At 40.7% G+C, this 26,021-nt stretch overlaps 1 protein-coding gene and 3 pseudogenes across 6 annotated transcripts in view; 2 read left to right on the top strand and 2 right to left on the bottom strand.

Moving 5' to 3' along the window:
- CFAP44 (cilia and flagella associated protein 44) overlaps window positions 1–26,021 on the top strand; it is a 145,324-nt gene that overhangs the window by 77,036 nt on the left and 42,267 nt on the right. For all 5 annotated transcript variants that reach the window (XR_013414403.1, XM_015129870.3, XM_015129871.3 and 2 more), the window contains 3 exons: window positions 4,545–4,675; window positions 21,168–21,364; window positions 23,949–24,123. Coding sequence is in view for 4 of the 5 variants with exons in the window: in XM_015129870.3 (XP_014985356.2) it covers window positions 4,545–4,675; window positions 21,168–21,364; window positions 23,949–24,123 (503 nt within the window). In the remaining variant the exon portion in view is untranslated. The remainder of the gene's footprint in view (window positions 1–4,544; window positions 4,676–21,167; window positions 21,365–23,948; window positions 24,124–26,021) is intronic.
- LOC106996766 (PHD finger-like domain-containing protein 5A pseudogene) lies at window positions 151–627 on the top strand (annotated as a pseudogene).
- LOC144338977 (geranylgeranyl transferase type-2 subunit beta-like) lies at window positions 1,693–3,648 on the bottom strand (annotated as a pseudogene).
- On the bottom strand, window positions 12,872–15,473 carry LOC100423617 (hsc70-interacting protein pseudogene; annotated as a pseudogene). The gene has a single exon (XR_001442821.3). The product of XR_001442821.3 is annotated as a hsc70-interacting protein pseudogene (transcript).

Below are 26,021 nucleotides of genomic sequence, written 5' to 3' on the forward strand. Positions count from 1 at the left end.
ATCATTTTTCTTTTTTGTTTGTTTCTTTCAAAATTTCAATAGCCATTTATTTTGGACATCTTTTAATTTGTATGTGGGGTTTATCTATTTTAATCAGTTAAGATTCTTGTTGACACAAATTGTTTTACATCAACTGTCGTTATAGAACACATGAAAGGAATACATGGGGAAGAAATAAAGTAGAACCCAAGAGTTCTTTTAAGTTTTCTGTTATAGAGACATGAATAACAGATACACTGAAGTATAATAAAAAATTGGCCTGAAGCGTCTGGTGGCTGGCTTCATTGGGAACTGTGGCTAAACGTCATCCCGATTTGATCTTTTGCTGCAAGCAGACTGGTGTTGCTATCGGAAGACTGTGTGAAAAATGTGATGGCAAGTGTGTGATTTGTGATTCCTATGTGCGTTCCTGCACTCTGGTGCGCATATGTGATGAGTGTAACTATGGATCTTACCAGGGGTGCTGTGTGATCTGTGGAGGCCCTGGGGTTTCTGATGCCTGTTATTGTAAGGAAGTGCACCATCCAGGAGAAGGATAGGGATGGCTGCCCAAAGATTGTCAGTTTGAATAACTCTAAGACAGACCTTTTCTATGAATGCAAAAAATAGGCCTTCAAGAAGAGGTGATTGGTGGGTGGCCCCTTCCTCCCCTCCACATCAAGCTGCTGCAGCTGCCAGAAAAGATGCCTACTACTAGCAGCAGAAAGGGAGTGGAGCCCAGAGCATCACCAGGAGTGCCTTCTAGTGTACTGTCACCTTGCCACCCGCTCCTCTCCCTTCACCCAGACACATAGAAGGAATGGAAAAGGATTCTTCACAGAGCACTCCGGTACACTATATCAGAGAAAAATTGATAGATTAGCTAATGGTTTTTCTTGAATTTGAGAAGCAAAGCCCTGTTCTCCATATTGATATGTTCTCCCTCAACCAAGATCTTCTAAAAAGAAATAATATTTTAGTCTTCTGCTTGAGGAGTTGACTGTGAAGCTATGCCCGGTGAAAAACGTGAAACGTGTTCTTGCAGCAGCTCTGGTGGCAGTTATCCTCGAGGAACCTTCGGTGTGTGGTGGGAAGCTATCAGAACAAGAAACGTAGGCATTTAATCTTATAACACTTGTGCTGGTTTCATGTTATTTTCCTTCTGAGAAATTAGAAACCCTTTCTGTTGCTATTATATTAATAAAGTTGGTGTTTGTTTTCTGGTTAAAGAAAAAAACAAAACAGAACAAAACAAAACAAAACAAAACTGTGGTCAGAATAGCAGGTCTTCAAAATATAAAGCAGAAAATAAAATACAGGTCTTTAGGCCGGGTGCGGTGGCTCATGCCTGTAATCCCTGCACTTTGGGAGGTCGAGGCAGGTATATCACGATCAGGAGATCGAGACCATTCTGGCTAACACAGTGAAACACCATCTCCACTAAAAATACAAAAAAACTTAGCTGGGTGTGGTGGTGGGCGCCTGTAGTCCCAGCTACTCAGGAGACTGAGGCAGGAGAATGGCGTGAAACCCGGGAGGCGGAGTGTGCAGTGAGCCGAGATTGCGCCACTGCACTCCAGCCTGGGGGACAGAGTGAGACTCTGTCTCAAACAAAAAAAAAACAAAAACAAAACAAAAAAACCAGGTCTTTATTCTACAATGTGTATAATTATATAATTTCTTATAAATTATAAAATTACTTTAACACAATACACAAAATAATAACAGTAGTCATTTTTTATAATTCCATAAGCATTTTAAATACAGACATGTTAAGATGGCAAAATTATGCTGTGCTATGCAACTTTTGCCTCAATTAATCTACCTCACTAGCTCAGGCTGAATATTCACTCTCTGAAGCACTTCCTCAGGCATGCCAAAAGTAGGACTAGCAGATGAAATTACATACGTGGTTTATCTCTCTCAATCCAATGAAGCCTTCCAGTGATCTTCAGGACAGCCAACACCCACCATGAATAGCATACACCTGGTAACTTCCCTGGCCTTCCATTACATCCACCGGAGGGTAACTCATCCACAAAACCACTAACCAAGTAAATCAGAGTTTACTTGATGTGACTGACTTGGTAATAATCAGGAATCCTGTGCAACAATAAATGTACCCAGCATGGGATTCAGAACCTGGTCTGCAACCAAATCCACCATCAAAATTCATACACAGATAAAACAAATTCAACTGCCTTTTTTACATTAATAGCATCAAGCTTCCCCAGGAGAGCCAGTTTCCACCACACAAAAAGAGAATCTTGTATCAATTTCCCCCTACTTTATAAAAGTAGATTTTTCCCATCCCATGAAACAGCTGGTCTCTCTGCCCTGCACTGTGTTCATCCCTTATCTTTCAGTCTGGCCCCCTCTGGTCCAGTGCTTCTGTATGCTGATAAAACTACCACAGTGCACGTTGGAACTTCCAGCAGACCATTAGCTCCAGTTAGAGCAGCTGCTCAGGTTGACCCCAAAAGTCTCCAGCAAGAGAACCATCTTCTTTCCATAGACTTGGAACATATTCCACAACTTTTTTACATCGATAACATTAATGCTATCATACAGAGTAAGAATCTGGACAGCACTAAGAGTGTATAAAAGATGAGGATCACGTCTGATAATTAGCACTTATTCCACCAAACTTATGTTGGCAAGACTTAATAAATGTCAGAATTTCTTCGCTATTCATGCAATGAAGTTGTCCCATGAGATCCAATACTGTCAGACCCCAATAGGTGCCACTCATTCTCAAATACTCAGATATATAGTATTCATAATCATCTTTCTTTGAGCCATAGGATGTGATAACAATCTACATGTTTCTCCAATAATAAAGTATCTGGTATATCTCACTTGATAATAATATGCCCATGTCTAAGAGTGAAAGGCCAAAATCATCTTTAAGCTTCTTTTTATCTGGCCAGTCAGTATGTTTGCAGCAAATAAACTACTCTAGAACTTGACACACTGCATGCTTTGGAAGCAGATGAACCTTTTTTTTTTTTTTTTTTTTTTTTTGAGACGGAGTCTCGCTCTGTCGCCCAGGCTGGAGTGCAGTGGCCGGATCTCAGCTCACTGCAAGCTCCGCCTCCCGGGTTTACGCCATTCTCCTACCTCAGCCTCCCGAGTAGCTGGGACTACAGGCGCCCGCCACCTTGCCCGGCTAGTTTTTTGTATTTTTTAGTAGAGGCGGGGTTTCACCGTGTTAGCCAGGATGGTCTCGATCTCCTGACCTCGTGATCCGCCCGTCTCGGCCTCCCAAAGTGCTGGGATTACAGGCTTGAGCCACCGCGCCCGGCCCAGATGAACCTTTTTACGTAATACAAAGTTTACTATTGGATTTACCTACCACACATTTTTTTGGTAGCAAGATAAGACATAAGTATAGGTTTGAATCTGGTTATCAACTCTTATTGTACTTAGCCAAAATACAATGGGTAGATACATGTATAATTTGATTATCTGTGGTTCTAGTTCTATAATTTATCAGATCTGTTGAAAAGACAGTACCTGGTTGATCTACAAAACTTTAAAAAAATGATTTAATATAGTTGTAGCTATGGGGACAATCACAAAATTGTCTAAGACAATTTTGTATTCTACCTTTTTTTTGTGACTTATTGCAAAGCCCCATGTACCTGCTAGTGGTTACCTTTTTTTCATTTTGTACCCCTTCCTAAATGGAGTTAGTTAACCATCTAATCAATTAAAAACCCATAATTCTTAATATACTCATGGGTTACCCAGTCCTGTAGTTCTAGAAGCATTTTGCCAATTTCATATAAAAAATGCTTTGGTGAAATCATGATTTAATCATGTTGGTTAAAAAAACCAAGTCAAAATAGTTAAAAGACCTTTATGCTATTTTTCTAAGATAAATGTTGAAACTTCCAGAGCGTGGGTAATAACATTTAAGATAAAAAACAACTGAGGCAAGTGCTGTGCTAAGCACTTTGTACACATCATTACTTAAATGAAACACAAACACCTCTGGAAAGAATAATTACTATTCACAATTCAGCACAAATATTGGCTCTGATATTTTTCCAGGGATGAAGGTAAGAAACATGAGACCTCTTCTGGGAGAAAGGTCTTCTTTGTGAAGGAGATTCAACAAAAACTTGGTGATGTCAAGAAGACACCAGATACTGCTGTCTTTCCTGGGTGGGGTCACACCAGGGGGGATGTTCAGATAATGATCAGTTGCTAAAAGCATCTACCTCGTGTCCAATTTTTATGTAATAGTAGTTTCTTTGAGACAGTGAGAGTATTTTTTAAAACTATACTCTCCAAATATTGATAGCATTCATTATTTTTATTGTGGGAAAAAAAATCTTAAACTGTGTAGCTTTATTTGCATTATTGTTAATTGCGAAGAACATTTCTCCTTATATTATGGAAGTAAAGTTAAAAATATGCTGTTTTTCTTCTATAATGGACAGAGTTTATGATAGTTGGGGAAGAGTTATGATGCAACATGAAACTGGGGACAAAACTGAAATCTATGAAACAGAGTTGATAAAGTACCCATTGTGATGAACAGATCTTCTTATCTGCAGGATTTTGATGTAGATTCCAAAATCCGTGCTGAGATGCACAGAAGAACAGCTTTCAAAATTCAACAAGTGGAAAAGGAATTAGCTTGGGAAAAAGAGAAACATGAACTCGGCCTAAAGAAGCTAAAGAATCGGTAGGATCCATATTCTCTACAAGCCAAGATGTTTGAGAGCACATGTTTGAATAACATAGTTTATAGTAGTGTCAGTGAAGTGGCCAGATAAGAGGGCTCTGGAAGTACCCACTGAATTGAAATCTCAAGGAATCCTCTTGTCACTGCTACTGATCTTTTACTGAGCTTTCTGTGTACTCCTTTCTAGTTTAAATGTGGGAAATTTGTTTAATATTTAGATTTTAAAAATTATATAATACATATTTACTTTGTCTTGATTATTTCATATTAAATTAATTAATGAACATGATGTATTAAGAAATAAAAAATCAAATGTAACCAAAGGACTTTAAACAAAAGACAACCAGAGATGGCTCTGGTTTTATCCTTCTCATGCATCAATTTGACTTCCAGGGGAAATGATTTTTTTTTGCCATTTACTGAGATATAATTTACATAAGTAAAGTACATAAATCTTAACATCTTGAAAATTTTTTACAGATGTATAAATATATCTACTACTCAGATTAAGATAGAGAACATTTATAGCACTCCAGAACGTTTCCCTATGTCCCCCTCACCTCAGGAAATACTCTCCAAAGTTGAACCTTTATTGCCATATATTGGTTTTGTTTGTGAATTCCATATACATAGAGTGTTACAGTATGGATTCTTTTGCATCTGGCCTTTTTCTAAAACTCATGTGATGTCTAAGATTATCAATGTTGTTACATGTATCAGTAGTTCATTCTTTTCCACTGCTTTTTAATATTTCTTTAAAATGATTATACCACAGTTTATCCCTTCTACTGTTAATAGATATTTGAGTTGTTTCTATTTTTTGGCTACCATAAATAATGCTACTATGAACATTGTGTATGTTTTTTGATGGATATAAGTGCTTATTTCTGTTGGTTATATACTCAGTTGTAGAATTGCTGGGCCATAGGAAATATGCCTGTGTAGTTTTGTTAGATCCTGTCAGTTTTTCAAAACGGTTTGAAAATTTACACTCTTCAATTTACACACTTACCATCAATGTATGAGAATCCCAATTGATCCCCACTGTGTTAGTGTCTTAGAGCTCCTGTACAAAAATACTACAAACTGATTGGCTTAAAACTGGTTATTTATTGTCTCACAGTTCTGGAGGCTAGAAGTCCAAAATCAAGGAGTCAGGCAAGTTGGTTCTTTCTGAGGACTTGGTGGGGGAGAATCTGTTCCATACCTGTCTCCAAGCTTCTAGTGGTTTGCCAGCAATCTTTGGTTTTCTTGGCTTATGAATCCATCGCTGCAAATCCTCTGCTTTCACTCAATGTTCTCCCTGTGTCTCTTCATTATAGGTTTCCCTGTGTATGTCCATCTCTGTCCACATTTCCACTTTTTATAAGAACACCAGTCATGTTTCATTAAGGCCTGCTGTAATGATCTCATTTTAACTTGATTGCCTCTATCAAGACTGTATTTTCAAATAAGGTCACACTCTGAGGTGCTGAGGGTTAGGACCTCAACATAGCTTTTTGGGGGGACACAAATCCCAAAAATACTCATGCTTGGGATTGTCAGCCCTTTAAATTCCAGCTATTCTGTAGCAGCATCTCAGCATGGTTTAAATTCACATCGCCCTGATGAGTGATGATTTTCAGCCCCTTTTCGTATCTTTACCAATCGTTTGTATATTTTCTATTGTTAGGTGTTCATTCCAGTCTTTTGTCCATTTTTAAAACTGGGTTGCAGGAATTATGTATATCTTCTGGATTTGGGCTTTGGTTATTTATATACATGTATCATATAAGTGACTATGTATATGACATGTATGTATGTGTATATGTGTGTGTATGTGTGTGTGTGTTTGCACATACAAAATACCTTGATGTAGTATGTGGCTTTAGTCTCTTAATAGAGTTGTTTGTTGAATACAAGTTTTTTCTTTTGATGAAGTTCAACTTATTAGTCTTTTTTTAAAGATTAATGCTTTTGTGTTATACTTAAAGAACTTTTGCCTACTCCCAATTCATAAAATAATTCTGTGTTTTCTTCTAGAAACTATTGTTTTTCCATCTTTAATAATTTTTATGGGTGGTGTGAGATCATGTCATTTGTTTTTATATTGATATCCAATTGACCTAGTATTGTTTGTTTAAAAGACTATCTGTTCCTTACTAGATTGTAGTGATGCTTTTGTCATAAGTCAGGTAACTGTACATGTGAGGGTCTGTTTCTGAACTCTTTATTCTATCTCATTGGCCCATCTGTCTATCCAGATGCCAGTGTCATTCTGTCTTAATTAAATCTTGACATCTAATATTGTAAATCCTCCAGCTTTGTTATTTATCTCCAAGATTGATTAGGTTCTTTGCATAGAATCAACTTGTCAATTTTTACAAAAAGCCTGCTAAAATTTGTATTGGAATTACATGGAATCTATAGAAATAATAGACATTAAGGAATAAATTCCTATTTAAGAATAATAGACATTTAAATAATATTTAAATAATAAATATTATCTTACATAGACATGATATATCTTAAAAAAGAATCAGTTTTAATATTTTTGTAGTGGTTACAACCATATATCTAAGTAATGTATTTATATGTATTTATTATTAGTCATTTTTATTGACTTCCTAATGTGGTAGCTAAGGATTTTCCTCACTTTAACTTATGCTTTCCTCTACCTTCTAGAAAATGTAGAATATATTATAATAATTATATACATTTTATATATAATATGTAATTCTACATAATTATATATAAATGAAGAATATATTATAATAATTGTTTTAATGTCCTTGTCTGCTAGTTATATTATCTGCATCATTTCTGTGCATGTTTCTATTGACTGATATATTTCTCTTCATTTTGGGTTACATTTTTATGCTTTTTTAAATGCTTTTTTGGGTTACGTTTTTATGCTTTTTGCCTGTCTGCCTGGTAAATTTTGATTGTAAATTTTGCATTGTAGGTGCTAGATATTTCTGTATACTTAAATTTTTTTTGTAACTTTTTTTTAATACTTTAAATTCTAGGGTACATGTGTACAACCTGCAGGTTTGATACATAGGTATACATGTGCCATGTTGGTGTGCTGCACCAACTCATCATTTACATTAGGTATTTCTCCTAATGCTATCCCTCCCTGCAGCCCTCCACCGCCTGACAAGCCCCAGTGTGTGATGTTTCCTGCCCTGTGTCCAAGTGATCTCATTGTTCAATTCCCACCTATGAGTGAGAACATGTGGTGTTTGGTTTTCTGTCCTTGTGATAGTTTGCTGAGAATGATGGTTTTCAGCTTCATCTATGTCCCTGCAAAGGACATGAACTCATCCTTTTTTATGGCTGGATAGTATTCCACGGATGGAGTCTCACTCTGTCACCCAGGCTCGAGTGCAGTGGTGTGATCTCGGTTCACTGCAACCTCTGCCTCTTGGGTTCAAGCAATTCTCTGCCTCAGCCTCCTGAATAGCTGGGATTGCAGATGCCTGCCACCACGCCCAGCTAATTTTTTTGTATTTTTAGTAGAGACAGGGTTTCACCATCTTGGCCAGGTTGGTATTGAACTCTTGACCTTGTGATCCACCTGCCTATGCCTCCCAAAGTGCTGGGATTACAAGCATGAGCCACTGCGCCTGGCTTAAATTTTTTTTTTTTTTTGTAATTTCAATAGTTTTTTGGGGAACAGGTAGTGTTTGGCTACTTGAAGAGTTTTTTAGTGGTGATTTCTGAATTTTTGGTGCACACATCACCTGAGCAGTGTACACTGTACAAAATGTGTAGTCTTTAATCCTTCGCCATCCCCCACCCTTTGCCCTGGGTCCCAGCAGAGCTACTGGGCTCTGGGTTGGTACTGGGGAGTGTCTGCAAAGAGTCCTGTGATATGATCCTTCTTCAGGTCTTGAAGCCATGGATACCAGAACCTGCTCCCGTGGAGGTAGCAGGGGAGTGAAGCAGACTCTGTGAGGGTCCTTGGTTGTGTTTTTGTTTATAGTGTGCTGAACCAGGAGGTGGTGCTTTCAAGAGCCCATCAGCTGCTGTCCTGTAGGGAGGATGCAAACTTGCCCTAGAGACACCTAGTTAAGTATTCAGGTTTCTCAGGCAGTGGGCAGGGCCATATAGAGTACCCAAGAGATTATGACCTTTGTCTTCAGCTACCAGGGCAGGTAGAGAAAGACCACCAGATCAGGGCAGGGATAGGTGTGTCTGAGCTCAGCATCTCCTTGGGCGGGGCTTGCTGTGGCTGCTGTGGGGAATGGAGGTGTGGATCCCAGTCCAATAGAGTTATATTCCTAGGGGGATTATGGCTGCCTCTGCTGAGTCATATAGGGAAGTTGAGGAAAGCTGGTAGTGATAGGCCTGACCCCACTCCCATGCAACCCACAGTCCTAAAGGCTGATCTCACTCCTACCATACCCTCCTAACAGCACCAAGTCTATTTCCAGGCAGCTGCTGAGCAGAGCTGAGAACTGCCCCAGACCAGGAGCCTCCCCATTGAGAAGGCAAGCAGATTCAGTTTTTTGGCATTTCAGGGAACCTGCGTCCGTGATCCAGTTCCTTCAGAGGGTCTGTGGATTCTCTCAACTTTTCTGAGTATGTTCCTGTGGTAGTTCTTGGAGCAAAAGTTCATGATGTGAGTCTCCACATGATGCTCTGTCCCCATCTGCAAGCTAATCCTGCCTCCTATCTGCCATTTTAATCTCTGTATACTTTTAAATATTCTTGAACTTTGTTCTGGAATTCAGTTAAGTTACATGGAAATATATATATATGTGTGTATATATATATATATATATATATATATATATATATATATATTTTTTTTTTTTTTTTTTTTTTTTTTTTTTGAGGCTTGCCTTTAATCTTTATTAGGTGAGATCAGGGCAGCCTTCAGTCTAGGGCTAATTTTTTTCCAGCTACTAAGACAACACTCTTCTGAGTAGTATATCCTATGTCCCATGTATTATCAGGTTTATGGGAACACAAGTTATTTCAACTGTGTGAGATCTGTGGATGATTCTGCCTGGTCCTTTCTGGTGTTTCTTTTCCCAGCCTCAGGTAGACTCCTCCTCATGCAGTGCTGATCAGTGCTTAAAACTGCAGAGTGGAAGGGAGCCCTCTGCAGATCTTCAGAGCTCTCTCTCTCTGACTCTGGTTCTCTCTCTCTCTCTCTCTCTCTCTCTCTCGTGCAGCTGTCTCCTCTCTGGTACTTCACCCTGAAAACTATAATCTCTGAATAATTGAGTTCCTGGCTAATATTTCAACATTTGAATCCCTGAATTATAACTACATGCTAAAAGATGAAAGTGGTGAAGAAGTTCCTCTCAGGAAGAACGCTCAACATAGCAGCCTATGTTTGGCTTTAATAAGTATTCACAGTATATATAAGCTGTGTGTGTGTGTGTATTCATATATATATATATATATATATATATGAATCCTAACTCACAAACTTAGGTATGTAAGTACGTGGCTGTTCTTTATTTTATTTAAACTGACTTAAATCTGACTTTGACTCTGGGTTTCTATTCCATCAAGAAGATAGGAAAGTCAGTCTTAGTACTGCTGGAGCTCATTGTCTCATTTTCTCAGACTGCCTGATTCTTTTAGTCCTTTGATTCTGTGGTTTCTGTGCTCTGCTGGAGCAGGCAATGTTTTGTGAGACCAGGAGCCGCCTGTGCCATAGATCAAACATACATATAGGCATCACTCTTAAGGCCTTACCATCTCCCCAGATGCTTTCAGATGCAGGGAACAAGTGCCCACAGCTCTGGGACCCACTTGCCCATCCTCCTCCGAGTCAGGGTTCACTTCTGCTTCCCCACGTCCTTGTTATCAAATACTCTTTTCCTTAACTCCTGCTTTCTGTCCCTGGTCTGGGGACCCTCCATCCACCATAGCATCATGTTTTCAGGGAACATATGGAAGGAGATAATAAGAATTTAGCTAGCTATCTGATTGGAATGTGGGGAGAGGATAAGGTTGTACCAAATAACACTGGGTATCACCAACGTTTTCATCTTTACCAATCTAACAGGCAAAATATAATAACTCTTGATTGAATAATCTGCATCCTTTTTATTATTGGTGGGGTTCAGCATTTCCTTTCATGTGCCTATGGTTCATTTATATGTATTCTTCTGAGAATTGTCTGTTTAGATTTCTTGTTCATTTTCCTTTGGGTTCTGTTTATTTCCCACATTATTTTTAATTTTAGCCTCTTTATCTCTATTACAGATATTTGCCAGTTATTCTACATATTGTAAATGCTTTCTCCTGCTCTGCCATTTGCCTTAAACTTTGTTCATATTTTTCTAACTGTGCAGAATTTTTAATTTTTATGTGATCAAAACCAGCTATATTTTCCTTCATGTTGTATCTGGAGTTGGTTCCTTTCAGTGGGTTCTTGGTCTTGCTGACTTCAAGAATGAAGCCACGGACCTTTGCAGCGAGTGTTGCAGTTCTTAAAGGTGGTGCGGACCCAAAGACTGAGCAGCAGCAAGATTTATTGTGAAGAGCAAAAGAACAAAGCTTCCACAGCATGGAAGGGGACCTGAGCGGGTTGCTGCTACTGGCTGGGGTGGCCAGCTTTTATTCCCTTATTTGTCCCCACCCACGTCCTGCTGATTGGTCCATTTTACAGAGTGTTGATTGGTCCATTTTACAGAATGCTGATTGGTACATTTACAATCCTTTAGCTAGACAAGAGTGCTGATTGGTGCGTTTTTACAGAGTGCTGATTGGTGCATGTACAATCCTATAGCTAGACCCAGAGTGCCAATTGGTGTGTTTTTACAGAGTGCTGATTAGTGCATTTACAATCCTTTAGCTAGACACAAAGCGCTGATTGGTGCATTTTTACAGAGTGCTGATTGGTGCATTTGCAATCCTTTAGCTAGACACAGAGGGCTGATTGGTGCATTTACAATCCTCTAGCTAGACAGAAAAGTTCTCCAAGTCCCCACTCAACCCAGGAAGTCCAGCTGGCTTCACCTCTCAATCCCCCCTCTTAACAGGACACCCCAACTGCTGTTGGGAATTGGGTGATGACTGCTCTAGCTGCTTCCTGCTGGATAGGGGTAAAGAAGGGGTCCTGTAGTTATAGTGTCCTCCAGAGGGTAACTCTCTAGGTCAGGCAAAGGGCCAGTGGGTCAATCCAGGAGTCCTTGGTAGAAGTTGTTAGTTGAACTCATTAGGTTCCATTTGTAAGACCATCTGTAGATTGATGGCATCAATCCTGGAGGAAACAAATTTGACAAGGAGGCGAAAAACACAGGGCCCAAAGGCAAGTAATAGCAAGATGGCTGGCATGGGACCTCATGTCGCCTAACTCCAGAGGTTGGTGTAAGAGTTTGAAAGGTGTTGTAAGAGTTGATTTCGGAAGCTTTTTCCTGTAAACACCGGGCAGCGTCTCATACTATCCCTGATTGGTTAGTGTAAAACCAACACTCTTCTCCTAAGAAGGTTCAGAGTCCTCCTTTCTCAGCAGTGAAGAAGTCTAGGCCTTGGCAGTTTTGGAAAGTCACTGCTGCCAAAGAGTCTATTTGGGATTGTAGAGTAAGGATAGATTTCGTTATTTCTTGCAAACTGTCTGAGAAATCCTTTGAGAGTGTGTGGTAGTAGGATAATGAAGTAGATAAACTGGCTATTCCAGTTCCTGTAGCAGTAGCCATTCCTAACCCTATAAGTAGGGGTATTAGTTGTATGGCTCTGTGCTGATGGACTTGATCTTTGAGGGATACTGATAGGGTCTGATTTCCTCAAGATTAGAGGTTAGGATAATACATGTTACACTGTTAACTTTTAGCAAACTTTACTTTTGTTGAAAACCTTGTAAGTTTGGGATTTCAGTTATTCTTTGCTATTAATAAGACCTCGTTCAGTCCATATTAACTTAGAATTGGCATAGATGGCTCCTTCCTGATTCTGTAAGTACTTTCAAGTTTAGCTGAGTGCAGACAGCTCGCACGTTTGAGCGGACAATTATTAAGCAATTTTCCTAACTCTGCTTCTACAAGAGTTTCCTTATAACTTACTGAATACCCATTGTGTCTTTTTCCCTTAATCACCCAGGAGGAACCATCTATCGTCCTGTCCTGAAGGGAGTTCCTCCTAGGTCTGGTCGGACCCCTGTATGGCAACCAATCAAGATCTAGATCCCTTATTAGTAAATCTGCTGGGTCAAATTGTCTTTTTCCAACAGAACAGCCCCACATTTCAAGATTTTTCTTTTTTTTTGAAAATTTATCATTTTCTTTATCATCGGAGGGGAGGGAAAGAAAGCAAGCAGAGGTGGGGGTATGGTTACACTATTTAAGAGCTGAATACAAAGACAATGAGTCTTTCATAGTCTCAACAACTCCACAATGAATAACTGTGGATTATCTCATTTATAATTCACATTGGATCAAAAAAAATTGGTTCCCCTCTGTGTATATCAATTTAATTCAAACCATATTATCTTCAGAATACAAAGATGAATACTACAAGATAAACTCTAACTGCAATAAGTATTTTCTAAGTAGAAGACCAAACACCAAAGGGAATCCCTCTTTCCAATGTCTTCTGATATGGCAAGATTTTGCCAGAACGGAAGTCTAACACTTAAATAAGCATTCTCTTGGCCAAGTAAGAAACTACAGTTGTTGTGGGTATTACCCTACAATTACCATATGTATTACATATTAAATTAAACTCAGCGTTAAATATGCTTGTATAGTTATGCTGTTAATGATGATAGCAGTGATGATGCTGGTGGCAAAAGCCTGTCTTTAGCCCAAGAAAAGTAAGGGAGAAAAATGTAACAAGCAGAAAACAAACACAGAGTTGGGCAATTTTTGACTAGGAAAGAGAATTTTAAGCGTAGAAATATAAAAAGAAAAGTACTCCCTCATTTCCCTTATGTAGAAATAATATGAAACACTTATTGGATATACTGGACAAGAAGAGAACTCCAACTCTACTGCAGCATTACAAAAAAAATCATCCCTTCACCACAGTGTAAGATTTAAGGGCAACCTGCCCAAGGATGCATGTTATATAAAACACAGCAAGATTGCTGCTGCCCTGCTAAGTACTTCCAATCCCTACCCAGGTCCTACTGAAATACGGGTGGTCCCAATTAGTTTTATTGAAATAAATCTTTAAAGAAAAAGATAAAGCATTTAAAAAGACAAGTCAAAATGCATCAGGAACCACATATCCAACACAAATTTTATCCTCAAATGAGTTATGTTTGCCTCGCACTAGTAACTTTTATTTCACTCAAATTAGAGCAATAATCTTCCATACATATCTTCCCTGCCCAATTCAAAGAAAAAAAATCCAAAATGATTAGTAAAGAAAAATATAAGAATTAACAGACCCTTTAAATTTGCTTTAAATATTTTGAATATTTAAAAAGTGTTTAAAGTTTGTAATTCCTAGTAGGAAAACATTATCTGAATGAATACCCTAATGGCAAACCACTGTAAAATGCTTCAGCTGAATTTGGGGGAGAGGGGTAGGGATTATCTTCAAAGCACCCCAGCTCTCTTGATGAGGTCAGAGGTACGCTGGTTTGTATTATTGCGACATCCATAAGGTGATCTAGGTTGCTTTTCCTTCAGCAAGGGCTTTATTTATCAGAAGGGCATTACACTTGACCTCCAAATTTGGCTGACAATTTACTGATGAGATTCATAACCTTTGGGTTGTTCTGGTATTTTGACATATTTGCTGGGTTCTGAGCTACATCCTGGAAGGCCACCATAAATTCTGGATCCTGCATGGCTGCAAGAACCTCTGGATCACTAAGAATTTCATTGAGTCCAGGCATTCCAGCCATTCCAGGCATGGCCCCTCCCATTCCAGGCATTCCTCCGGGAAAACTACCAGGCATTCCCCCAGGAAAGCCACCTGGAAAAGAGCCATACTGAGCTCCTGACTGTCGTCTGGCTTCTTCCTCCCTCTGGGCTCTCTCATGCTCTTCTCGAGCCTTCTTAACTCCTTCTATTCTTTCTTTGATCTCTCGCTCTTCACGTTTTCGCTCATACTTTCTCCGATGTTCTGCAATTTTCTGTGCCCTAGGTTGAACTTCTTTCAGCATTGCACTAGCATCTTCATCATAATCCAATTTACAGGCAAGGGCAAGATCATGGGCGGCTTCCTCCCAGTGGCCTAGAAGTCTGTGTGCTTTCCCTCGCCACTTGTAAGGCTGAGCTGAATCAGGATTTATCTCAATGGCTCTGTCACAGTCTCGGATAGCAGCATTTGGCTTCTGTAATTTGACAAAGACACTGGCCCTCTTGGCATACAAAATGGCCAAGCGAGGATTCAGCTTGATGGCATCTGTGAGTAAGTCAATGGCTTTCTGGAGTTCACCATCATTAAGGGCTTCAATAGCAGCCACTTTTTTATCATTTGCCTGATCCATCATCTCCTCCGTTATCTCTGCATTTTCATCTCCCATTTCTTGAGGAGAATCAGTGTCTGGTTCAATCACACCTTCTTTATCAATTTCTGGATCACTTTCCTCACTTGATGGTTCATCTGCCTTTAAGTCTTCCTCCACCTTCTTACTATCAGGTTTTTCTTCCTTGGTATTTTCTTCTGATTTAGCTTTCTGAGTAGCAGGTGGTACTTTACCCCCCATGCTCTCCACCCACTCTCTCAGGAAGCGCATTTCCTCGGTGTGCAGAACCCTCGGATCCTGCTTACACATTTTCACAAAGGCCCGAAGCTCGTTCACTTTGCGGGGGTCCATGGTAGAGAGGTGGTGGCCGAAGCTGGGGGACTACCGCCCTGTTCCAGGCCCAGGCGCTGGCTCGGCGTGACCGCGCAGAAGGGGGCGGCTGCCGCGAGCACACTTCAAGATTTGAGCCAGTAAGCTACCCCTCTGCCTTTCCTATTTTTTTGACTTAGAATATTTCTGACCTGGTGAGGTGCGCTCACAATGAGGTTACCTCTAAAAGTTATTTTCCAACTTTCTTCTGCTAGCAAAGCAGCTGCTGCCACAGATTGAATGCATCTGGGACATCTGTAGGCCACTGGGCCAAGGATCTCTGATAGGAAGGCTATGGGTTGTCAGTGGCCTCAGTGCTTTCGGGCTACACCCTTGTTTACACTGACAACAAGGTGGTATTGCAGTGTTAGAGGGTCACGGAGAAGACTGTCAATTATTAATTATAGGTTTTAAATTTACTCTGGCTTTTAAAGGAATAGGGTACACTCTTTTTTCTTTACTACTTCCATCTCTCTTTCTTTCTCTTCGACTTCTTTGTCTGTCTCTTTCTCTCTTTCTGATTCCCTCTTTGTCTCTTCCTCTCTCTCTTTGACTTTCTGTCTTTCTCTCTCTCTCTGACTCCCTCTTTGTCTGTCTCTTCCTCTTTCTGTCTCTTTCTCTCTTCCTCTCTGACTCCTTCTTTGTCTGTCTCTTCCTCTATCTCTTTCCTTCTCTTTCTTTTTGACTTCATTTCTTTCCCTTTCTCTCTCTTTTTATCTCTCTGCCTCTTCCTCTCTCTTTCCTCTCTGCTGGTCTTTCCCTGCCTCTGCCAGCCACTTTTGCTGGTGTTTTCCCCTCTCCTTCCCTTTTTGATGGTTTTGGCAGTGTAAGACTGCCACCTCCTTGGGTTTTTGCACTGTGTGCAATAACTCCATGGTTTCCTTGTGATATGTAATGGGGGTTCCTCCAGGGGTTAGGAACTCCCTTTCTTTCCATATTGCAGAATGAGCATGTAGGATTAGATAAGCATACTTACTATCTGTAGTGAAGTCTCCCAATTACAACTGAGGAGGTGGGAGAAATACCTGGTTACAGGCTGTCCCAGGATTCCTCGGATGGTAACAGACCTTGAGGACAGCTGTCTGGGACAGGAGATTAACACTGAGAAAGCTGTGCCAGTGTCCAGGAGGAAGTCAATTTCCTGGTCCTCAATGGTTAAACATACCCAGGGCTCAGTGAGGGTGATTACATGAGCTGGCGCTTGCCCCAGAAACCCTCAGTCCTGTTGTTGGATCATCTGTTTAGGGGCTTCTGGCCCAGAGAACCTTTGTCCTCTGGGGCAGTGCACCTTCCAATGATTGCCTCAGCATAGTGGACGTGGGCAAGGGGGCAGCTTGTTTCTCATTGGACAACCTTTTTTAAAGTGTCCTTGCAAAGCACACAGATAACAAGCCCTACCAGGTGATTGGCCTGCTCCATTTTCTGTCCTCTCTGAACCACCGAGGTTTGTCTGAGGGCCATGACTAAGGCTGTGGCCTTTCTCTGATCTCACTTTTCCTTTTCAGCCTGTTCCTTTTGGTCCCTATTATAGAACACGGAGGTTGCCAGGTTTAGTAATGCCTCCAGATTTTGTTCAGGGCCCAGGGCAAGCTTTTGGAGCTTTCTCCTGATACCTGTGGCTAATTGGGTAATAAACTTATCTTTTAGGATCAGTTGACCCTTGAGGGAGTCAGGTGACAGGGGAGTATATTTTCTTAAGGCCTCCTGTAGCTGCTCAAGGAAGGCAGAAGGATTTTCTTTGTTTCCCTGAGTTATGGTGGACACCATTGAATAATTCATGGGTGTTTTCCTAATTCTCCTTAGTCCTTTGAGAACACAGGTCAACAGATGTTTGCAACTCCAGTCCCTATTATCTGAGTCAAGGTCCCAGTGGGGATCCATACTGGGGACGGCTTGCTGACTGGTAGAGAATTTGTCCCTTTCTTCGGCTGTCATTCTATCATATACTTGACTAAGATACCAGGTATCTCCAAACTCTTGGGTTGCAGCTAAAGCTGCATTCTTTTCATTAAAGGCCAGGGTTTGATGTAACAATACCATGACATCTCTCCAAGTGAGGTCAAAGGTTTGTCCTAGACCCTGTAGGACATCTATGTACCTAAGAGGATCATCTGAAAACTTTCCCAGGTCTGCCTTGATCTGCTTTAAATCAGAGAGGGAGAAGGGGACATGTACCTGGGTTGAGCCAAATTCCCCTCCCTCTGCAGCTTGAAGGGGACATAACCAATAGCCTGGGGGGTTTTGTGGTCCCTTGGAGATTTCTTTGCTTGTTTCCTTCTGGGTGAGGGAGATTAGAGGAGGCTTATCATTAATAGGAAGGGGAGCTATAGGGAGGCTAGGATATGGAGGTAAGCTGAGAGGTCCTCCTGTGTGATGTAAATTGCAAGCTTTGCATAGTTGTGGATTCTCCTTCAATGAAAAGAAAGCTTGGACATAAGGTATTTCACTCCATTTGCCTTCCCTCTTACTGAAAAGGTCAAACTGCAGGATAGTGTTGTAATTTATACTTCCCTCAGGTGGCCATTTTTCACCATCAGAGAGAGAATATTGGAGCCAGGCTGTAGTGCAGAAAAAAAAAATGAGCCACCTCTTTTTCAGGGTTTGCGGGTCAAATTGGTCCCAGTGTCTTAGGATGCATTTCAAGGGTGAGCCTGTTGATGCCTGAGTGTTTCCCATGTGAAAGGAAAAACTGCCAGCGATTTTGGTTTGTTTACTTACCCCCCCGCCCAAGAACCTGCAACAGTCCCTGGACCCTGCTGATCGGAATAGTTGCGCTTACCGACGCAGCAGCAGAAACCCCTCTTTCCCAAGAACCTCAGTGGTCCCTGGACTCTGCTGATCGGAGTAGTTGTGCTCACCGATGCAGCAGCAGAAACACTAGTTTTCCTCTTAGACCACAAAGAGGACTGAGGAAGGTTGGATTTAGTGGCCCTTACCAATGCATTCTCGAAAACCTGTTAGAGTCCTAGGTGTTCTCCTGTTAGTATTGGGACTTTACCCCATCCTGTAAAGATGTTATGCCCCAAAAATGAAGTAAAGGGCCATACCCTGAGGGAGGGAAGGGATCTCCAGGGTTGGAAAAGTGATGCCTTTTGTCCTCACTTGAACAGGAAGGATATCATTTCTGAAGCTCCCCATATCCTAGCCTCAGGAATAGCTTCTGTTAGGCCTGCTGGTATGAGGAAGGATCCTAAAAGGATAGTTGGTCTCCCCACCCAAAGGGTCTTTGGGCAAAAATTATGTCTTTCTGATTGGTGAGCCCAGGTGCCTAAAGAAGGGAACAAAGTCCTGAAGTTGATACTAGAAATCATTCTTATAGGAGAAACTAGAAAAGCACCAGAGACAGGGAGTGGTTTTTAGAAGTGGGACTAGCCTCGGAGAAGAGAGGCAGGAGGAAGTTTGTCTGACAGCCATTAGGACCCAGGAGGCAAGGATCAGGATAGATAGGATAGATGGGTGAGTCTCACTTGGGTGACATGACTTTGAGAGTTCCGCTCATGGCTACAGGGTCAACCAACTTTTTGTCAGGACCCTTGAGCTGAATGACTTTCCTCTCTGTCGACCCTTGGCTCAGCCCAGAAGTACAGGAAACGCGGAATCTGGTTCCAGGCAAACCAACGCTCCCAACTCCAAAGAGAAGGAGCTGTTAGAGAGCCCTTTCCCAGAAAACCTGACACCCATGTCTTTAGTCCGGCGGCCATGCTAGTTGATTTTAACTGGCTGACAGGTGCCTGGTATTTAGCCCCTGAATTGCGAGGAAAAATAGGACAGAATAGCAAGCTACAGGGGTCTGATGGTACTCACTGCATGGCGATGTCCCATCTGGGTTGCCAAGGTGTGTCCCGAGTTGGTTCCTTCTAGTGGGTTCTTGGTCTCGCTGACTTCAAGAATGAAGCAGTGGACCTTCGTGGTGAGTGTTACAGCTGTTAAAGGTGGTGTGGACCCCAAGAGTGAGCAGCAGCAAGATTTATGGTGAAGAGCAAAAGAACAAAGCTTCCACAGCATGGAAGGGGACCCAAGCGGGTTGCTGCTGCTGGCTGGGGTGGCCAGCTTTTATTCCCTTATTTGTCCCCACCCACGTCTTGCTGATTGGTCCATTTTACAGAGCGCTGATTGGTCCATTTTACAGAGTGCTGATTGGTGCGTTTACAATCCTTTAGCTAGACACAGAGCACTGATTGGTGTGTTTTTACAGAGTGTTGGTTGATGCACTTACAATCCTTTAGCTAGACACAGAGTGCTGATTGGTGCGTTTTTACAGAGTGCTGATTGGTGCATTTACAATCCTTTAGCTAGACACAGAGTGCTGATTGGTGCATTTTTACAGAGTGCTGATTGGTGCACTTACAATCCTTTAACTAGACACACAGCGCTGATGGGTGTGTTTACAATCCTCTAGCTAGACAGAAAAGTTCTCCAAGTCCCCACTCGACCCAGGAAGTCCAGCTGGCTTCACCTCTCAGTGTTATGTGGGTCTCATGGAAAGGCTAAAATTTAAAAGTTCCAGTGGGCAAATACATAAAGGAAATAAGTCTTAAAGAGATGAGAAAGATAGTATGTATGAAAGAAAAGGGAACATTAAAAAGAAATAGTAAATCATTTTAAAAGCAGACATAGAGTTTAAAGATTAAGTTAGAAAAATAGTAAGAAAGGCAAACAAGCTAGGAATAATCACTATATACAAAAATAAATTAAATTCTAAAATTAAAAGTGCATATATGTGTGTGTGTGTGTGATAATTATGAACCAATGCCCCCAAATAACAAGGTAATTGATTGAAAAAATTTTTAATTTTTTTAATTGACAGATAGATGAAGAACTTTTAAAAATAAGACTCTGTGGGCAATGAGAGAAAGAAGAACTAGAGATTAGTATGATTTCCTGAGCTTAATGTTTTTTACAGAGGCAAATAGGGGAATCTGATAGATTGGGACTTTTGTGAAATGTCGTTAAACATGGAAAACTGAGGGGCAAAGAGTAGAAATGAGGAGGTCTCTACTTTTATTCAACTGCTTAAGGTCTGCTCTTTTTATAGTACTATGTACAAATAAATTGCATTGCCACATGTATGTAAACACCCACATATATACACACCACACATACCATATAATTTAAGAAAGCAAAATGTACTTTTAAAACATTTTGTGAGGTGAAGAATGAACATTCTTTAGTCTCTGGGGAATAAGAGTTAAAAATTATTTTTCCACTTTTTGATTTAGAGACCCTTCACTCACACACAGATATTAATATATTTGTTTACATAATTTACATGTTTTATGTATTTATATGTCTATGCATCAAAACACATACACAAACTATATATCTATTACACATTATATATAATAATCTATTTATATATGTGTAGATATATATACATATAATATATAATATATAGTCTATTATATATAATATGTAGGGAAGTAGATTATATTTCCTCAGAGTTTGATATGATCTGTTTACCATTAAACTGCAGTCTGCCTGCAAAATTTTCATTTTTCCACGTATTATGAAAGCACTGGTATTATAGTGATTAATAATGAGTTGTTTAGTATTTTCATTATAAAGATTATATTTGCTCTTTAATCAAGTCCAATCCAACTTCCATGACATCCTGTTGTTATATATATGTTAAAATTTGAGTCTAGCACAATATAATGATATAATAAGAATCGTGTATTATAGTTTTATTTTATTAGTAGTAATTATGCAGAATGATCAAAATGGTGACTATTGCAAATACTTGTTTTATTTTTTCAGATTTCGAGATCCATTGGAAAGTGATACTATTGTGGTTCATGCCATACTAAGTGACCACAAGATATCCTCTTACAGGCTGGTACAGCCCTCTAAGTACTCCAAATTCAAACGAACTAGTCAATCAGAGAGAAAACCAAGCAAACTGGACAGGTTTGAAAAAGAGGGAACTGGAAGAAAGGACAGCCAGAGAGATGCAGGTAGCCTACGACAAGAAGGCTTTTAAATTCTTATTTACTAAGACTTCAAAAGTGAATTGTCTGTGGGCAGAACCATTGAACCTTCCTTGGTGGCTTGAGCTCAATCTCTTGTCCCTCTTCCTTCCATGACGGTTTTCTTTGGAGTAAATAATCGAGAGAGACAAAAATGTGTGGTATAGCTGAGAATGAGAGGCCACATTTTTCCAACAAATGCTCCATGTCCACTTTCCTCTTTAACGTAGTTTGTAAGAAAACCTACGCTGGTCATGTGACTGAGAGTGGGTGAGAGGACTGGATGCTGCTGTTTTCTTACTTGCCACATCTAGCTATTCTTAAATCTAGGATTTCCCCAGATGCTAGGTTCTAGACAGTAGTTTGTGTCAGATTTCTGGGCCCCATCCCAAAGTGTGGGGCTAAAACACTGCATTTCAGACTATTTTCCAAGAACATATGCTTTAAATAGAATGAGCAGAGAATAGAGGTATGAAAATAGTACCTCTAATCCCTGCAACCTGTTTCTTGTGCCTGCCCACAAGGTGACTGCAGATTAGTAGAAGAACAAGAATTCTGAAATGGCTTGGAGAGCCATTCAATAATAAATACAAGGTGCTGCTGCAACCTGGCTAGATCTAGGCTATTGACAATGATATAATACAAACATTAATATTGGTTTATCTTCTTCACTGGGAACTCTTTAATGTCTCCTTTTTGCTTCTAGGATAAATTCTGAAACCGCTGTCCTGATCTTAATCCTTCCACAGTCTATCCATATTCTATGTTTCCAGTAGTGCCTTCTCATACTGTTCAGCTTGCCTGTTTAGTCTTCTGTCCTGCCTGCTGCTCCCTAATTATATCTGACACTTCCACACCCAGGCTCCTGCTGGAGTGACCTCTTCACTTCTCTCCTCTCTGAATTCTACCAATTCTTGGGGATGTAGCTTAAATTACACTTTTGTTTATAAAGCCTTCCCATGACCACCCAGGCCACATAAACTCTTCTTTCTCTATACCACCATATATTTGAAATATGAAATATGATGAAATGGTTATTTATAACTATGTAAGTATCTCATATTATTTAATTTTTCATATCTATCTAAAGCTTGAACATGAATAGAGTAATTCCCCAATAGGAACTTGTTAGTAGACCAGGTGTGGTGGCTCACACTTGTAATCCCAGCACTTTGGGAGGCCAAGGCAGGTGGATCACTTGAGGTCAGGAGTTCAAGACCAGCCTAGCCAACATGGTGAAACCCCATCTCTACTAAAAATACAATAATTAGCTGAGCACGGTGACACATTCCCGTAGTCCCAGCTACTTACAAGGCTGTGGCAGGAGAATCACTTGAACGCCAGAGGCAGAGGTTGCAGTGAGTCAAGATTACATCATTGCACTCTACTAAGTGACAAAGTGAGACTCTGTCTCAAAAAAGAAAAAAAAGAAAAGAAAAGAAACTCATTAGTTGATACGGCCAATTTTTTTTTTTTTTTTTTGAGACAGAGTTTCTCTCTGTCTCCCAGGTTGGAGTGAAGTGGTCCAATCTTGGCTCACTGCAACCTCCGCCTCCCAGGTTCAAGCAATTCTGGTACTTCAGCCTCCTGAGTAACTGGGTTTATACCCAGCTAATTGTGTGTGTGTGTGTGTGTATTTTTAGAGAGATGGGGGTTTCACTGTGCCCAGGCTGGTCTTGAACTCCTGAGCTCAGGCAATCTGCCTACCTTGGCCTTCCAAAGTGATAAGATTATAGGAGTGAGCCACCAGGCCTGGCCATAAAGCCAATAATTTTTAAATTATTTATTTGACTGTGTTTCTGACAAGTTTTTTAGTTGGCTTCAGAGCACTTCAGTTGGTATGTGCCACCTCAAATTGTATGTATCGAATTGGACTTACTCGATTTTTCTCGTTTTCCCCGCCATCATGTCACAAACACTCTTTCCCAACATGTTAGTGGTCCATCATCATTTATCTTGTTCTCTAATTGTTTAATATATGTCTTATCTTGCCAACTTTTTAGTAAGGTTTTTGAAAGCAAAAAATGTGACTTAGATCTTTTTATTTTGGCATTCCACAGTACTTATTATGGGGTTGAATTCATAGTAGTTGGTCAATAAATACATTTTTGTTTTTGTTTTGTTTTGTTTTGTTTTGTTTTGTATGAGACAGAGTCTCGCTCTGTTCCCCAGGCTGAAGTGCAGTGGCAAGATTTCAGCTTACTGCAACTTCTGCCTCCTGGGTTCAAGCAATTCTCCTGCTTCAGCCTCCCAAGTAGCTGAGAGTATAGGAACGCACCACCATGGCTGGCTAATTTTTGTATTTTTAGTAGGGATCGGGTTTCACCACATTGCCCAGGCTAGTCTCAAACTCTTTACCTCTAGTGATCCACCTGCTTCAGCCTCCCAAAGTGCTGGGATTACAGGCGTGAGCCACCACACCTAGTGCTCAATAAATACTTTGATTTACGAATTCAATATATTCTCTGCGTTGTTGTTTTTTTTTTAATGCAGCAGGTTAAAAACAGTATCTGAGAGTTTTGTTTTGTTTTTATGTCTTGAAAAGGCTGAAAAATGTTGATTCTCTATATAGGTGGGAGCATTGCCATACAAGAAGAATCAATAATAGAAAAAGGGAAGAAATTTCGGCCTAAAACCCTAAGTGAAATTATGGTGGAAAATCAAATCGAGAAAACAAGAAAACTTATATTGAAAGCTGAAAGGGCACAATTAAAGATTCAACAGCGAAAAAAAGAATGGGAGGAACTGTGAGTTTTTTTAACCTAAACTCTTATCTTTTTAATATTTGAGTCCCAAAATAATATATCTTAAAAACCTTTATATTTATTGACATTGTTATCATTTAATTTCAAAAGTGAAAACAATAAAAACAGAGAAGGAGATATTATAAACAGGTCAACTGGATCTTTTAGGGTGGTGATACCTTGGTAGAACTTCTATAATCCTTAGAGTTTCCAGTCCAGGAATTCTATTTTGCTAATAATACTGTATAGTCAGAATGATTTTTAAGAATTAAGAAATGCTTTTCTATCTCAAAATCATAAACATATTCTCCTGTATGTTCTTCTAACATCTTATAGTTTTGGCTCTTACCTTTATCTTTAACCATCTGAAGTTAATTTCTTTCTTTTTTTAAAATATCCAGTATTGATATGGGAGTGCTGGGAAGGGAAAGGATTAGTCCCTTTAAATTATATGGAAGGGAGGAAGGGAAGTGCTGGGCAGAGAAAGGAGTGGTCCCTGGCTAGAGCTCCACCCCCACGGACCTAGGTGAGGAGAGGCATTTCCTGCCCAAATGTTGCATTTCCCAAGACCACCCTGGCCTGCCATGCCTCATCCTGGGCCTATTAAAACCCGAGGCCATAGCAGGCAGACACAGAAGTGGCTGGATATCATAAGGGACACACTGGCAGATGACACAAGTAACTGGTCATCAAGAGCATGCTGACAGGCATCAATAGATGCTGGCAGGCCATTGACCAGTGGGCAAGGCAGAGTTTGGCGGGAGAGTTGGGCTGGGGCTGCCGAGTGGCCCAAATCCAGGGAAAAACCACCTCCCTTCTGGTTCTCCCATTGGAGGAGAGCTACTTCCACTCAATAAAAATTTGCACTCATCCTCCAAGCCCACATGTGATCCGATTATTTCAGTACACCAAGGCAAGAAACCCTGGGATACAGAAATCCATCTGTCTTTGTGATAAGGAAGGGAGTCTAATTGAGTTGGTTAACACAGGCTGCCTATAGACAACAAACTAAGAGAGCACCCTGTAACACACGCCCATTGGGGCTTCAGCTGTAAACATTCACCCCTAGACACTGCCATGGGGTTGGAGCCCCACAGCCTGCCGGTCTGTATGCTCCCCTAGAGGTTTGAGCAATGGGGTACTGAAGAAGTGAGCCACACTTCCATTGCACACCCTTCGAGGGGGACAAGGGAACCTTTCCCATTTCAACTGGGGACTCGTCTGGGATTGTGGAAGGTGAGTGTGAGTGAATGCCAAACTTTTGGGTCTGCCTCTCTTTCAAAACCCTGCCACCTTTCTCTTTCCTGCAGGTAAAAGGCTCTGTTTCTCTTCACTGAGTTTAAAAAACTCCACCCTAACTGGGAGGTCGAAACCCCTAGACTTTGTCTCTTTTCTGTCTTTGAAATGGCTCTTATCTCTTTTGTATAATGTTAGGAGTTTTGCTACAGGCTGTGGAAATGTTACTAAGCAAAATGAGCATTAGGCTCAGCCTCCAAAGGTGAAAATCAGACCAACTGTTCGTAGAGATGCCATGTATGCCTCCACTTTGACAGCTGCAGGAATGCATGGCTCAGGGTACCTCTCCTTACCCTTTTTCCTCCCAGCTTGGGCACCTGGGCATGCCCACAGCAGGCCAGGGTCAAGCCCAACAGTCATGAGCAAGGCAGGAGAAAGCTATGATGGTAGCTGCCACCCCACAGGGCCAATGGACATGTGCTTCTCACCCACCACGCCAACGGAACCTCTCCTCCCCTGGCCAAGGAATTCAACCTAGTCTGAACTGAAGGAAAGATAAAAGGATTAGAAAGGTCCAGTTGCACTAAGCAAGGGGTTCTTCCCCCAGACTCTCTCCACTTTTTGTGCCTTAAACTGTTTTTCTGTTTTTTTCCTTTTCTAAGTGA

This window comes from Macaca mulatta, chromosome 2 (assembly GCF_049350105.2).
Source record: "Macaca mulatta isolate MMU2019108-1 chromosome 2, T2T-MMU8v2.0, whole genome shotgun sequence".
Classification (NCBI taxonomy): Eukaryota; Metazoa; Chordata; class Mammalia; order Primates; family Cercopithecidae; genus Macaca; species Macaca mulatta.